Genomic DNA, 16284 nt, shown 5'->3' with positions numbered 1-16284 from the left:
TGAAGATCTTCTCTCACTACTCTAAAGGGCCCCTTTGGCAGTAGGAAACACATAGACTATTATGGAGATTGATTTTGGAATTTAGATGCACTGTATTAATTGTGCTTAGCCGTACATGTTCATATCCTTGAAGATGTATCACCTTTGACTCAGAGCCATGATGAAGGGACAGAGCAGAACTGCCTGTGGGCTTCCAGGCTGTAATGTTTCAGGAGCAGATGACCTCATCCTCCCCTGAGGAAAAGCTGACGGTTCAAACCTCTGACCTCTCAACCAAATTCTTAGCTACACCACGACAGCTCCTTGCAGCCATTCTAGTGAATGACTGTTGACATACAAGGATGGTTTTAACTAATCCTCACCTGAGGGCTAATGAAATTGACCCTTTTTAGATACATATTGGTTATTGGCCAACCCTATCCTGGTGCAGATGGTATTGCTGCTTTATAAAAACTATTTGTTGGTTCAAATCCACCAGATGCTCTGCTGCAGAAGGAGAGACAATCTCCTCCAGTACCAGTCAGATCTGATTTGACAGTACACACACAAAAAAGAATAAAATAAAATTTAAAAATCCCTATTTATTGTAGTTTAGGCAAGTTTACTAAACACATTTGTTCTCCCCTTCAACCAGAGCTTGCTAGTCCCACTCAACAACGTCCACACATTTAGTCTGGTGACATTTGGTCATATTGACAGCAGCCTCCTCAATGTAACAGTCTTCCCCTTCTGCTCTGGGCTCCCCATTTCTATTTGTCCCTCATTCCCTGCCCCCACCCCACCCCCGGTCCTGCCATCTGAGCTTTGTTTTGGGGAAACACCTCCCTGCTGTCTCCTGGGCCTGGACCGGGACAGCGTGTTCCTCCTGGTTTACTGTCCACTTTATAGCCCTTCTGTTACTCTGCTGAGAAGTGATCCCAGAGGCAGTGGGTCAATCGGGATTTTAAATACCTGTTAGTGTTCTGCTCATTTTTTAAAAAATGGGTTATTGATCTTTTCCTCATTGATTTTTGCAGGAGTTACATAAATAGACATTTGGTCCGACAGAATGGCAAACGCGTTTGCACACGATATTGTTATTCATCTTCACCCTTTCTTTTAATGGTGTTTTTATTTTCATATCGATGAGTTTTATTGCTTTTTAAAATGTTATGGTTGGTGTGTTTTGTAATCATTTTTTTATTGTATTCTATTTTGAAAGACTATTTTGCCAACTCTACAAGGTTGCAAGGCGCCCCGGTGGCACAGTTCATAATGCATTAGACTGCTAAGTACTGATCAGCGGTTCAAATCCACCAGCTACTCTGGAGGAAGACGATGTGCAGACTCCCTCCAGAAAGGTTTAGTCTCAGAAACCTGAGGGAGGGTCGCCATGGGTTAGAATTGACTCAGTGCAACTTTGTTAGGTGCTGTCGAATTGAGGCCATCTCACAGGGACCCTGTGAACAACAAGCACGAACCCTGTCCTGTCCTGTCCCTCCTCATCCTCCCTGCTACACTTGCATCCACTGCCGCAGTCATTGTATAACCCATCTGGTTGAAAAACTTCTCCTTTGCTGACCCTCTGTCTTTCCAAGCATGATGGCCTGCTCCAAGGAAATATATGAGGTGAAGTTCTGTCATATTTGCCTTCAAGGAGCACTCTGACTGCACCCTCTCCAAGATATCTCTTTGGTTTGTTTGTTTGTTTGTTTGTTTGTTTGTTTTGTGTGTGTGTGTGTTTTTTTCGTGTGTGTGTGTGTGTGTTGTTTTGTGTGTGTGTATTTTGTTTTTTTTTAAACCTTTGGGATATTCAGGACTCTTCTCCAACATCACATCTCAAGGGCATCAATTTTTCTTCTGTCATTCTTATTCACTGTCCAGCTCTCAGACACATAGGAAATGACTGAAAAGACCATGGCCTGAAGATTATGACACCTTAGTCTTCAAACTGACATCATTGCTCTTCAACAATTTGGAGAGATCCCTGACTGCAAACTTTCCCAATACAGTATGGCTCCTGATCTTCTAAGTGTTGGTACCAAGGGTGTTGATTGTGGATCCAAGTAAGATGAAGAGGCTGACAATTTCAATCTTTTCTCCATCTATCATAATTTTGCCAATTGGTCCGGTGGTGAGGATATCTGTCTTCTTGATGTTGAGATGTAATCCATATTGAAGGCTGGACCCTTTCCTCTTCCACAGCAAGCACTTCAAGCTGTCCTTACTTTCAGCAGCGCGGTACAGGAGGGAACCCCACAGTCTACCTTGAGGCTGCAGGATGTCTATTTACCTCACGAGCCCGTTATTGGGCTGAATGATGAGTAATAAGAATTAGTTTCACATTCAAAGGATGACCAGGGACCCCAGGATATGTGGTTCCTCTAGTCTCTGGAAGGACCCCAGGCTCTGGGATTCCTCTAGTTCTGTAAGGACCCCAGGCTCTGGGGTTCCTCTAGTCTCTGTAAGGACCCCAGGCTCTGGGGTTCCTCTAGTTCTGTAAGGACCCCAGGCTCTGGGGTTCCTCTAGTCTGTTAGAACAGCAAGCCTGGGAACCCTTGTGATTCTGAGTTTTGATGCACATTGTCTTTTCTGCCCAGGCCTCCCACTGTGGTCCCCTTTTGAGCAGTCAGCAGTGGAGGCTGGGCACCATCTGGCCCTTCCAGGCCTCAGGCTGTGGAGATTTAGGGTCGGTCACGTGATCTATTTGTCTAACTGGTTCTATACATCTTTCTTTTTCCCCCTCTTCTCTCCAACAGTGTGAATTGTTTCAGGAAGAGATTCCTCCATCTTTTTCCTTAGGAGCAGCTGATGGATTTGAACCACCATCCTTTGAGTCGACAGCCCAGTGATAACACTGTGTGTGCGCATGTAGATGGGTGTGCATGTGTCTGTATCTGTGACTGTACACACATACACTCACAAATAATCATAAAGCATACAAGATGCATGTACTTTTTAAACAAAATTTTTAAATTGTTATTTTAATGAAAGTTTAGAGAAAAGTTGAATTTTCATTCATTGTTGCACATTCATTTACCTCCTGCCTCCTTCCTTCCCCCTCCCCAAGTTCACTTTTTAAAAAATATGTATTCATTGTTGCACCATTTCCTTCCTCCACCTCACCCCTCCCCCAGCCCACTTTGCAAGGTACCTCTTATTTTGAACCGTTGTCTTCCATATAACACCTAATCATATATTCTTTTTAAACAGTTCTTTCCTTCATCTCTTCCAATGCAGTGTTCATTATCTGTCTCCTCTTTTCCTATTCTTCTCTCTACCCTTCATGTCAGTCTTGCTTTATAAGAGTGGTGTTATGCAGTATTTGTCCTTTTGTGACTGAGATGTTTCACTCAGCATAGTGTCCTCCAGGGTCACCATGTTGTGTAATGTTTTATGAGTTCACTGTTTTGCAGTGCTGTATAGTATTCCATTGTGTGAATGTACCATCGTTTTTCTATACATTTTTTTGTCGATGGGCACTTGGGTTGCTTCCATCTCTTTGCTATTGTGAATAATGCAGCAATAAACATGGATGTGCATATATCTGATTGGGTGGCAGCTCTGGTTTCTTTAGGGTATATTCCCAGCAGTAGAATTGCTGGGTCAAATGGTATTTCTACTTCCATCTCTTTGAGAAAGCACCAGACTGCTTTCCATAGTGGTTGAACCATTTTCCACTCCCACCAGCAGCAAATAAGTTTTCCAATCGCTCTACAGTCGTGCCAGTATTTGTTGTTTGCTGCTCTGTTGAACTTTGCTATTGTTGCTGAGGTACACAGATACTTTTTAAAGACACCAATAGCTGGTGATATTGGGTTTTTGGGTGTATTTAGGACTCTGGCCCCAGTGGACAGCTCAGTCACTTGGTATCGCATAATTCACAAAGTTCTGTTCTATGTCCTACTTTGGTGAGCAGTGTTTGTTTTAAAAAGCGTGTGAATGGCCATTTCAGATGCAATTCTTTGTCTCTACTTTTCCAAAGCAAAGGACAACAAACACTCAAAGAGGAAACTGATCCAGAGGACAGAGGGTCGGTCGACAGGAATCCCTACCCTGAGAACCCAAAGCCAACAGAACCAGACAGTGTCCAGTGACCATTCTAATCAGGTAGAGAGCCCTGACGGAATGGGAGGGAAATGTGAACAGAGCCTCAAAATTCATTTTTAAAAATGCAAAGATCTATTTTATCAAAATACCTTTTTAAAATTTTGTTTTATTAATTTCAATGAACATTTACAGAGATATTGGATTTCCATCCATTCATTGTTTCATAAAATATTTTAATGTAAATATTATTACAATAAAAATGTAAAGATCTAAAATGCAAAGACATTTTAAAAAAATCTACCTTCAAAACTGGCTGAGACTGGAGGACTCTATGGAGCTCTGACCCTGGATAATCTCTCAATCTTGACCTCACCCCTGAGGTCATCTTGCAGTTAAAGAACAGATTGGTCTAAAAACAGCAAATGTCATCTAAAACCAGCAAATGTCATCTCTAAATCCTGTGTCCTCTTAAAAATATAACCTGGCGAGCTCTGTTGGCCTAGTGGCAAGAAGCTACACTGCAATTCCAGAGATGTACGGTTCAAATCCATCAGATGCTCTGCTGAAGACGGAGGGACTATCTCCTGTACCAGTCAGATCTGATTTGATGGTACACACAAAATAATTTAAAAAAAATATAACCTAAGAGTAAACATTCAACAATGACTTTAAAACAAACCTGTGACTTGTATGTAATAGGGTGGGGAAACTAGATTAACCAAAACAGGACAATCAGAACAGAAACAATGAGAAGATTGAAGTAAGACTTGCCACCAACAATTCGTGGAGAAATTGTTGAATGAGACCTAAACTGCTGGGTAATCCTGCTCCCAAACACAACAAAATACTATTTTTAAAATAAATGAGACAGAATTGTTAAAAGTAAATATTAAAATACACACACAACTGTTGTTGAGCTACCTGCTTCTTCTTTGTGTACTTTCATGTTCGTATGTTTCTCTTGGAAAAATGTCTTAAAGTGTCAATAATAAAAAAAGGAGTGAAATGGACAAACTGATGTACATGAACTTAGAAGAGGAAGAGCCGTGGGTGGAGCACGCTCGGGGAGACTGTCGCATTGCTCTGCAGTCCACATCCTCCAGCAGCACAGATGGAGCAGTCTCCTGTGCATTTACAGCCTCTGAAAACCAACTCGAAGGTTGTCTAAAGAGGAGAAACAGGACAAAATACAAGGCTGTGAACATCACTCTGAAAGGGCCAGAGAGAGTAAGAACAGCACAGCCCCTCAGCGCCCCAGAGCAGAAAGCAGATCAGGGGCTGCCTGGGGGCCTGAGAAGCCCCAGCAGCAGTTCATTTACGTGCTCCTGACTCACAGCCCCAGTGTTAGCATACCAACAATGGGGTGGAGGGAAGCTGGAGAATGGGGGAGACACCATCAAGCTGTCTCTGGATCAACTGAATGAAGCACCGCTCCATCCTCACAGTCACGCCTGGCCTTGAACCCCTCGTCAGTCACTGTGCCAATCCATTTCCCCAGCTCTGGTGGCCTAGTGGTAAGAAGCTGAGCTTTAATCCCAAAGGTCTGCTGTTCGAATCCACTAGCTGGTCCATGGGAGAAGGCTTGGCTGTCTCCTCCCGTGTGATTTATGGCCTCTGAAAACCCACCGGAGGGTCAGCTCGGCGTTGGTTTGGACTTGATGGCACACAGCAGCTATTACACCTACTTTCGGGCACACTGTCAGCAGGGGCCGTCCTTGGGAGAAGACATCATGCTGAGAAAGGTACACGGTCAGGCAAACAGAAGACCTTCAACAAGATGGATTGAGACAGTGAATAAAGCAGTGACCTTGACCATGATGGAGATCATGACTGAGGCAGGACAGGGCAAGGTGCAGATGTGTTGTTCATTGGGTCACTACGAGTTGTAGTTGACTTGATGGCGCCTGACGTCAACAACAACAACAATTTCACCACAGTGTCCTGAAGAGCTCATGTGGCTCTGTGGTCAAGGCGTTGGGCTGGGGGTCAGTTTTTGTAAAAAGCGCAGACTTGGGGACCTTGTAAAGACCTTGAGGGCAGTGGTCTGGTCAAGTCGGATGTCCTTCACCAGCACCAGTCTGATAGTGTCACACGATGTCCTTGCTGTTGACGGCCTTCGAGTGGAGCTCAGCCCTTCTCATGTGGACTCTGCACCTGAAGGTGAAACCAGCACCTTTAGCAAAAGCAGATGCTCTGCAGCGCCACCTGGCGGCAAACCGTGTGACCGCATCATCTCCCCACCACATAGGAGCAGGTTTGGAGCCAGGGAGAAGGTGCCCGTGGCTTTAATAGCGGTGGTTGCGCACCTTTGACATTCAAGTACAGGTCTTTCTCTACAGATCTGCAAAAAAAAAAAATGCCCAGTTAATCCTGAGCACACTTGCATATCAGGTAACCCGTCCCTGTCCACAGAACACTTGTTTCAAGAAGAGATTTTACAGGCTTTTGAGTTTTCAGTTTATGCAATTTGGGGTCGAATATTTTCTATAAAGATAGGACACTTGAGGGCCAAGGAACGAAACTTTTTTTTTTCTGGTGGCAAAATAAACCGAAGAGACATCTGTTTGTTCCTTTGTCACATTTATCTAACTTAAGTGTGATCTGGGTGAACATTTACAGAGCAAATTAGCTTCCCATTCAACAATTTATACAAATGTTATTTCATTTCGGGGTGGCAATGCCCACGTTGGAACAGCACCATCCCATTTCCTCCATGTTTCCCATTTCCATTCATCCTTCTAGTGTTCCTGCCTTCTGAGCTTATTGTAATATGCCGTGAAGACAGAAAAAACTCACAGCTGCCTCTCCAGCAGGTTTTCAGAGGCTGTAAACAGCCCTTCCTCACAACACACCCAAGGTATGTGAGACGGAGCTTGGTCATCCTTGCCTGCGAAGAGCACTCTGGCTGCCCTCTGTCCAAGAGTATTCATTTGCTCTTGGACAGTGGCTGGGAGGGTCAGTGCTCTTCTCCAACACCACAGCTCAAAGGTATCCATTCTCCCGTCATCCTGGTTCACTGTCCAGCTCTCAGATGCAGAGCAAGTGACTGAAAAAACCATGGCTGAGCAGTGTGAGAGCGGCCAGGGTGCCTGGCTCTTTAAGATGAGGCTTCTGCCGCTTGACACTGGTCTGGAGCGAGGCCCCAGCCAACCTGGGTGGCGTGCCCAGCAAGCGATTAACGATGCAGTATGCCGCGGGGCTGCTGCTACAGATTTGTGTTTTCTGGGGCTACAGGGTAGGTGGGCGTGCAGGTTATTAACCACTGGTACCCAGACATTTACATTGAAGAAGAGAATTACCTCCCTCAACCAACATATAGACACATAGTATCTTTCTTGTCAGTCTTCAAACTAGTATTAATAGGCTTACTAATTGTTGGCAAATAACATCAACATAGAGAGAGAGATCAGCTGGCCCAATGGACAGAAAGAGATGCTACCAAGCCGAAGGTGGGTGACTTTTAATCTGGGGCCCTCGGGCCTCCCTTTCTTTGTTTTTGTTCAGACATTCCTCTAGGTGGTGTAGCCCTGGTGTACAAGTTGCCGTACAATGCTCACTTTTGGTTGCTGTGAGGCTGAACACTGTGACACTGATGTGTGTCAAATGCGTTAATGGCTGGTTACCTAATGTGGACAGAGAGTGGGGTGGAGCTCCCCAATTAAAACAAGCCTGGAAGGAGGAGTGGCGTCCACTTCCGTAATAGCTTGCCTCCGGAAACCCTATGAACCTGGAGAGAGGATGAAAGGCACCCAAGCATTGAGGACTCTCCTTCACAGGGTTGCTATGAGTCGCCTGCGCATGCGCGACACTTAACAATTGTTGGCAAGGATCCTTTTGCTTTGTTACGCAAGCTCCCATCATCTGGCAGGGGGCTCAGTAAGGTCTATCCATGTATGACGGGTGTTTTTTCTTGAGCGACATGATTGAGAATCAGTGTATGTCAACAGGAACATTTGCGGGAACTTTAAATGACGAACCTGTGTGGTTGAAGCTGGGATCTGGTCACTTTCCACCCACGCAACAGCTTGTTCAAATTCTTGACAATGAAATGAAGCTCAACGTGACTATGGATTCACTCCCACCTCAAAAGTCATAGCCCAACGTAACAGCACTGGGCCCTCTTTTACATGAAGGGATTTTTGCAAGAGCAACGTGACTGACATTAGGAAGGCCGGCTTCATTATGAAGGCAGCCCTGTTAGTACGGACCAGAGGCTTTCTTGGGCGGCTCCTCGTTGTACCTTCTGGAAAATGTCAATGCAAGATGGCTTTTCAGCGCTGGCACTTTGGAATTATGCACACCCGTGGAGTGCAAAAATACTGGATAAGTGTCTTTTCAATTCAGCCAGTTAATAGTTTTAAATGTAAATATTATTACTTGTAATGTTTTCAGAAAATTGTATTAGAAAAACTAGGAAATTGAGTTATGGCTTGAATTTCCTGCCCCCAAATATTTGTTAAATCTGTTGTAATTTTATATGTTTTGCGTTTTAAAAAAAAACACAGTTGAAACTTGGTCTTAGGGGAGATGACACTGTAGTTCCCAAATTCCAAGAATTTATCAGATATCTCTCATATGGCCATGTCCAATGTATATAGATTTCAGGATATGACAGATGTGAACGGTGCATTCTATTAGATTATGAAGGAAAACCCTACATCCAGAGTACCTCTGTGTGTGTATGGATGTGTCTGATTCCCAGCTACCAAAAGGCCAACTGCTTTTTAAACCCTGTTGTGTAGCTCAAGCGTCTTGCCTTGACCAATCTAATGAGGTGGTTAACTGGGCCTTCATACGCAGCTAAGTAAAAAGACTAAGCAGGTACGTGGTTGCTCTGTACCGTCATGTCAGACCCAACCCATAGCTGACCCCCTGGCCGGTTTTCAGAGGCAGTTAACTGCACTGGTGGAGAACGCCAATCCTTCTCCCGCAGAGCAGCTGGTGGATTTTTAACCTCCTGCCTTTGAGATTGCAGCACAGCTTCTCTGCATAAAAAGTTTCGATTAAGAAAACCCCAAAAGACCATGGTCTAAATCAAGCACATCTTCAAACTCACACCTGTGCTCACTTCAGTAATTTGGAGAGGTCTCTGACTTTTCCGGTGCAATAAATCTGATCTCCCAAATGTTGGTACCCTGGGTATTGACTGTGGCTCCAAGTAAAATGAAATAGTTCACAATTTCAATCTTTCCCCCATATATCATGATGTTGCTTATTGGCCCTAGTGGTGAAGACCTTCGTCTTCTTGATTTTGAGATCCAACTCATACTGAAGACGATACTCTTTGATCTTCTGCAGCAAGCATTTCAAGTCCTCATTCTCCACAAAAAAGGGTGGTTGTTGACCAATCTCTAATCCTGATCCCACATACTTCTTCATAGAGTCCAGCTTCCAGTGTACAGAGTGGACAGGTTTGGAGAGAGGGTACAATCTTGACATACACTTATCTTTGCATTTAAACTATGCAGTATTCCCTTTCTCTGTTCAAACAACGGTTTCTTAATCTAGGTGTAGACTTCATATGAGCAAAAATTAGGGTTCTGGGGTTCTCAGTGTTAGCCATAATTTGTTATGATCCATCAAGTCAAATGCCTTTGCATAATCAATAAAAAAAGACATCCTTTTGATATGTTTTTATTGTGTTCCATCAAGTTGCCTGCAACTCATAGTGACCCTTCTCTGTCCTATCCTGAGCCAGTCTCACTGACTCCAACACACCTAATCCCATTGCCCCAATTATTGTGTCAATCCATTTCCTGGGGTCTTCCTCTCCTGCGCGGTCCCCTCGAAACTTACAAACATGTCCTTCTCTAGGGACTCGTCTCTCCGGGCTACGTGCTCAGAGTATGTGACAGAGCTTCAAAATCCTTGCCTCCAAGGAAAAAAAAATGGTTCCACCCTCTCCAAGACAGACTTATTTGTTCTCCTGGCTGTCCACAGTATGTTCAATACTCTTCTCCAGCACTACAACTCAAAGGCCTCAATGATTCTTCTGTCATCCATAGTCATTGTCCAGCTCTCTGATGTGATGCATAGCATGTATTTGTGAAGACCATGGCCTTAGTCTTTAGACTGATATCAATGCTCTTCAGCACTCTGGAGAGGTCCTGACAGCAGCAGACTTCCCAATGCAATTCACCTTCTAATTTCCTGACTGCTGGTGCCAAACATGTTGACAGTGGAGCTGAGCAAGTTGAAATTGTTAACAAACTCAATCTCTTCTCCATCCATCATAGTGCTGCCAATTGGCCCAGTGGTGAAAATGTTTGTCTTCTTGATGTTGAGTTTCAATCCATATTGAAGACTACAGTCCTTGACCTTCTGCAGCAAGCACTTCAGGTCCTCCTCAGTTTCAGCAAGCCAAGTTGTATCATCTGCATAATGCAGGTTGATGATGAGTCTTCCTCCAATCCTGATGCCACACTCCTCCTCACAAAGCCCAACCTCTCGAGTGATCTGTTCTGCGTACAGACTGAAAGGGTATGAAGACAGGACACATCCTGACACACTCCTTTCCCAATTTTGAACCATGTAGTGTTTCCCTGCTCTCTTATGATGACTGCCTCCTATAGGTTTCGCATAAGCACAGTCAAGTGTTCTGGGATTCCCATTCTCCTCAAGGCTAGCCACAGTTTGTTGTGATCCACATAGTCAAATGCCTTTGCATAGTCAACGAAGCACAGACAGACATTCCTCTGGTACCTTGCTTTCAGCCAAGATTTATCTGACATTGGCAATGTCTCTAATGCCATGACCTCTTCTAAACCCAGCTTGTACTTCTGGTAACTCTGTTAATGTATTGTTCCTGTCATTTTTTTTTTTTTACACAATCTTCAGCCAGATTTTGCTTAAGTGTGATATTAGTGTTAATGTTTGATAGTTTCCACTCTATGGGATCACCTTTTTTTTGGGAAAGGAATAAATACGGATCTCTTCCAGTTGGCCAGGTAGTTGTCCTCCAGATTTCTTGGCATAATGTGGTGAGCATGTCCAGGACAGCATCTGTTTGTTGTAATACGTCAATGGTACGCCATTAATTCCTGTAGGCCTTGTTCTTTGCCAATTCCTTCCGAGCAGCTTGAACTTCCTTCCTTTTCACTATTGCCTCTTGATCATATGCTGTTTCACAGAAATTCTTCTGTGTCAGTCAATTCTTTTTGGTACAGTGACTCTCTGTAGTCCAAGATATATTCAATAGTCTTTGCCAACACAATTCAAAGGCATCGATTCTTCTTCCATCTTCCTTATTCACTGGCCAACTTTCAGATACATACAAAACAACTGAAAGAGCATGGCTTGGACCAGGCATGTGTATTGTTTGGCTTGAAGCTGAACCTTGGGGGCGGGGAGGATGACGGCTCAGCTCCAGGCTCTGTAGGGTTTTTTCAGGCACTGATGCACCTCACAGTGCACTTGAACTTCCAGCCTGTGGTTTACCACCAAGCATGTCCAGTGTTCTCATCTCATTCTATTGACAGCTGCAGCTGCTGCTCAAACGTCAACTCTCTAAGAGATCTTTGCGAGTCACGACTTGTACTAAACCCACATTGAATTGTCAGATTTCTTCTGTGTGCTCCTCTGACAGCAATATCCAGGAATATCCTATTTCTAACTCGCGTGGGACAGAACAGCAATTATCTGTGACACACGTCTCATCTAACGCACAGACGAGGCACAGGCTCTAGGATCAAAGGCTGACAGCTACTTCTATTTTTCTTCTTCCTCCCTTCCCTCCGGCTGTTCACAAACACTCCTCTGGCTCGATGTCCACATGGAGGGCAGTGTTGGCTTTCCCAGGATGGACGCGTCAGAGGGAAGAAGTGGAATGCCTCTCCGAGGGCTGCCAAGAGGATGTGGCAGAATCTGGGCAATTCTAGAGGACACGTTTATTCTCCTGTGATTCTGAGGACAGCGGTCACCCCATCCTGACTTGACATCCCAAGACAAGATCCACAGAGTGGGGAGGAGGGGTCAGAAGCTGTGGTACACCCCCAAGCCCCATGATACCATCTTGACTCTGAGGGGTTTATGCTGACAGACGGTAAGCAGGAACACAATTCCACTGCTTCCAGGTTAACACTGACACAGGCCCGACGGCTCTCTGCGTGGGCCCCTGGAAGCCAGCAACATCCCATCAGGACACTCACATGGGCCCAGACGTGGCCCAGTGTCCCCTGCAGACAGCACGATGCAGGTGGGACCCCGGGCTTTAGTCAGCCTTCCCTCTTCACGTAGAGATGACATGGTGGGCACTGAGGTGACCTCAGCATGGGCTGGCTCCAGGTGGAGTGAGCTAGGCGAGGTCTGAGTTTCTCCTAAGACACCCATCCAAGGCCACTAGTGTGTTATCACCTGAAGACTAGGGTGTACCTGACTTAGCTGTGGTGTGTTCAAGTTCTTCACACACATGGGAGAGCTGGACCACGAATAAGGAGACAGGAAAGGTAAGGCTTTTGAATTGTAAACTAAATCTACAGGACAGCAGGGCACCCGTCACCTGTCCTGTGGGAAGCACTCCTAAGGGTGCTTTCTAGGAGGGGGGATGCCAAGACCACGTCACACACGTGGAGCCTGTCATCAGGGGGGCAGCCTGCCTCAGTCCCACTGTCCCAGGAAGGGCTGGGAGTCACCAGGTCAGGCACTGAGGAAGCTGGCTTCCTGGAGCCACAGGTAGGGTTTCTGAGGTCCTAGGTCGGTGTCACGGTGCCGCTGACAGGGTCACTTGGAGACAGCTATCAATGTCACAATGTCTATTTATTCCCACACATCACTCTCCGCCCCTTCTGGCCTGACGTGTGGCCGGGGCCAACGGCGGCCTGCCTGCCTACTCTTTACCTAGCACAAATACCCCGCGACCAGCCTGCATCTGGGGAGCCCAGGAAACCCACTCAGCTTCTCATTCTTCACTGTTCCATTAAGAGCCAAGCAGAATGTTCTGGAAAGCGAAACCCTGCAGCCCCAGCCACGCCCCACCATGCCCAGAGGTCACAGCTGTCCACTCTCTGCGGAAATGGCTCAGGGCGGCTGCTCACTTGCTGGCCCCGAAGAGAAAGGGAACCCACAGAGGCGTGTGCCCAGTCCCCACAGCAGGTGGCAGAAATGGCAAGGTGGGACTCAGTGCCCAGGGCAGCAGTGGGCATCTGCCGTCAGGACTGGCGAAGGAGCCCGACGAGAGTCCGTCAACAGCTCAGGCCGGGAAGTCGCGGCTCATGGTCCTGATGTTCCGAGAGGTGCGGGGACACACACCACCAGGAGGCACTGACAGGGGGCACAGACACAGTGGGCCGGGGCACCAGGTGGCAATGGGCTCTCAGGGGACCAGCGGAGGCGGCCCCAAACTGAGTTGGGCAAGATTTTAAAAACAGTGGAAGGCAGGAGGGGGTGATAAAAGAGTTCTCATGGGCGCGCTGCGGGTGTTCTGAGCAGAAAACCTGGCCCCTGGGAGGAAAGGCCCCCGGGAGTCTAGAAAAGACCTGGTGACTGGGCGGGGCCGGACTGCTGGTCTGCGCTCACAGCTGGGCGGGTTCGGCGTGTCCCAGGGAGGCGGGAAGAGGACATGGGGGTGGGGGGGCGGGGAAATGGAGAAACGGTCAGCACATGCAAGTCCAATTGTGCTCCCCTCTCGGGCATCTGCCTGGAGAAGTGGACATCGGGTCTGCAGGGACAGACGCGTTCTTGCTTGGTGGCCGCAGACAGAGACAGATGCGGTTAGGACCAAGGCGGCAGTCACGTCAGTGGAAGAGGGAGCATGGAGAACCTTCCAGAAGGAAGAGGGAGAAGGTGTAAACAGTGCGCTCAGCCTCAAATGTGACTCAGGCAACAGCCTTGACTTCTGCAGACTCAGCCCAACGACCCTCTGGAGGTCCAGGAGCAAGTGGAGAACACGAACTATGTGGTCAGCAGCCTCTGAGCCAAGACCACTCCACTGCCCGGGACTGGGGGAGCTGGGCAGCGGCTGGTAACTTCTGTGCATGTCCGCCACTGCCCTGTCCAGAGACTAGGGGAGCTGGGCACCGGCCGGCAACCTCTGCGCATGTCCCAGCTCCACCTGGAGACCAGACAGCTGGGCAGCGGCGGTGGGCGCTAACTCCTTCATGACATTCTCAGAGTCCTGAATTCCTGGGGCCACAGAGGCCAGAAGAACCCTGCACCCAGCACCCTAGGTTCACCTTTACACCTTAAACCAAAGACGCCCCGAGGTCTCTGTACACCGAAGCCTGGCGTCACCAGCAGGAGCGGCGGTCCTCAGGGAGCACCGCACTCCTGGAAGAACTGCCCCCCACAGTGGTTCAGACGAGGAGGATCTAGCAAGAAGGTCAGGCGGGTGGCCGAGGGAGCAGGGAGGGATGGTGACAGGGCCTTCAGATGCCACCTGTGTCACTGAATGGTGAAGAAATTGCCAGATCGGCGCATGTTGTGAAGAGGGTCACAGGAGAACCTGCGGAGGGCGGGTCTGACATCCAGGGGACCAGGGGCTGGTGCCCCGACCTTTCTCAGACCGCCTGGTCTCTGACCAGGGCAGCTCTGGCCTCCTGTCCACTCTAAGCCAGTGCCTGGGCCCATGTGCCAAGTTCTCCTGGGCACACACATCCACGCCTAGACCAGAGGCGCATGTCCTGTGCCTGGTGGCACTTGCGGTGAGGCATGGCGAGCGCCGTGTGGCCGTCCCTCTGCACAAGCCCTGGTACCACCCCCCAACCCACTGGGGTCAGTCGCGGGAAGGCTGGTCCCAGGAGGGACAGTGAGGGCAGAGAGGCGGCCTGGGCCCCCACGCTCTGCCTTGCTCCCGTGGGACATGTGAGGTGCCCTCCTGACACGCCCTGCCCGCTCCCAGTCACGCACTGACGGTCACTCCTGCTGGTCATCGTTGCTGGCACTGGGGGTCCGACTCCGCATCTGACTCCTCAGCTGCTCTATCAACTCCGGGTTCTGTTGCTGCATGTGGTGGGCGAACTGCTGGCCCCTGTGGGGACACAGTGGGGGTCACCAAGAGGGACAAGCAGGGGCTTCCCTTTCCTCCACCTCCCCTCAGCGCACACCTCCGGCCGTGTGCCTGGTTCCCTGATCATGCTCCCACTTCCCTGACCCCTGTACGTGGCTGTGGGCAGCTCTGACCCTGATTAATATCCATTCTATAAACAGTAGCCGAGGTTCTGAGCCCAGAGCCCACCTGGACACACCTCACTGCCTGAACACTTGCTGGGAAAGCAGGTTTTCACACCCAGGCGAGCCCTGCTGTGGACACTGCAAAGCTGCACTGGGCTCACCCCCAGTACGACACCCCAAAGCACAAGGACTCAAAGGTGGGGCATGGAGACCTGGCTGCTCTGCAGTGAGGTGCTAAGCCGTGACCCCAAAGACTCAAGCACTCACAGGTGACAGACACGGCAGGGCCCGCCCAGACCCCACCCTCCTTCCCCATAGGTCTACTCACGCCTGGATGAGGCTGGCCAGGTCGTTCTGGGAGGGGCTGGTTCCGGGGGTCCCCAAGGGGTTATGACCACCAGAGATCATCCCAGACATGCTGCAGGAAAGAAACCGGGCACAGCAGTGGGCATCTCACTCAGCAGCGGCTGCCCAGGGTCACGGGGACGTTTTTGGTTGTGACAGGGGAGAAAGGATGCTACGAGCACTGAGTGGTGGAAAGCGAGTAAAGCCCGAGTGCACAGGATGGCGTGCATGAGGGCAGCTGAGGGAAGGACACCCCACGAAGACCGGCCTGAGGCAGGAGGGAGAGCAGGGGGTCACTTACATCTGCTGGACCTGGGGGTTGTTCATAAGGTTTGACGCCTGGAGGACAGAAGAGGTCTGTGAGGACAGGGCACCGCCAGCCTTGTCACTGCCGACGGAGACTCTGCCCGAGGCCGCCTCGGGGCCAGCTGTGCACACTACACCACAGGACCCCTGCCGAGTCCATCTGTGCCTGGCTCTTCCCTGCAGCCTGAGCCTACGCGTGTCCCTTCACTGCCCGCTGTCCCCTCGCGTCCCACACCTGTGTGTACCCTGTCCTCTCACTGTGCCCAAAGCCCACACATGCCTCTCCCCTTTTCCTTGTCCCGTCTGCACCCTGAGCCCATGTGGATCTGCACAGCCCCTGGAGGTCAGACAGGGCTTGCCGAAGTCCCTTCACAGAACAAGTCTCCCTCAGGGGACCACTGCGAGGCACCCAGTTCTGTGTGCTGGTGTCTGGATCTCAGGACGCAGACGTGGCTGCTTTCACAGCCTCCACACCAGCACCCAAGGTGCCCCCCAGTC

The 16284-nt window shown here is 48.8% G+C and overlaps 1 protein-coding gene and 1 pseudogene across 1 annotated transcript in view; one reads left to right on the top strand and one right to left on the bottom strand.

The window, feature by feature from the left end:
* Positions 1-7159: 7159 nt before the first annotated feature.
* LOC102872366 lies at positions 7160-8125 on the top strand (annotated as a pseudogene).
* A 6752-nt stretch (positions 8126-14877) lies between these two features.
* SGTA (small glutamine-rich tetratricopeptide repeat (TPR)-containing, alpha) overlaps positions 14878-16284 on the bottom strand; it is a 6367-nt gene continuing 4960 nt past the window's right edge. Inside the window, exons 8-10 of the mRNA XM_006897912.1 lie at positions 15782-15823; positions 15464-15553; positions 14878-14992 (exon numbers count right to left, since the gene is read on the bottom strand). Coding sequence (XP_006897974.1) covers positions 14878-14992; positions 15464-15553; positions 15782-15823 — 247 coding nt within the window. The remainder of the gene's footprint in view (positions 14993-15463; positions 15554-15781; positions 15824-16284) is intronic.

This window comes from Elephantulus edwardii, unplaced genomic scaffold, assembly GCF_000299155.1.
Source record: "Elephantulus edwardii isolate Elephantulus edwardi_28Jun2011 unplaced genomic scaffold, EleEdw1.0 scaffold00217, whole genome shotgun sequence".
NCBI lineage: Eukaryota > Metazoa > Chordata > Mammalia > Macroscelidea > Macroscelididae > Elephantulus > Elephantulus edwardii.
The sequence above is the reverse complement of the archived record's forward strand: the minus strand, read 5'-3'. Positions and strand labels throughout refer to the sequence as shown.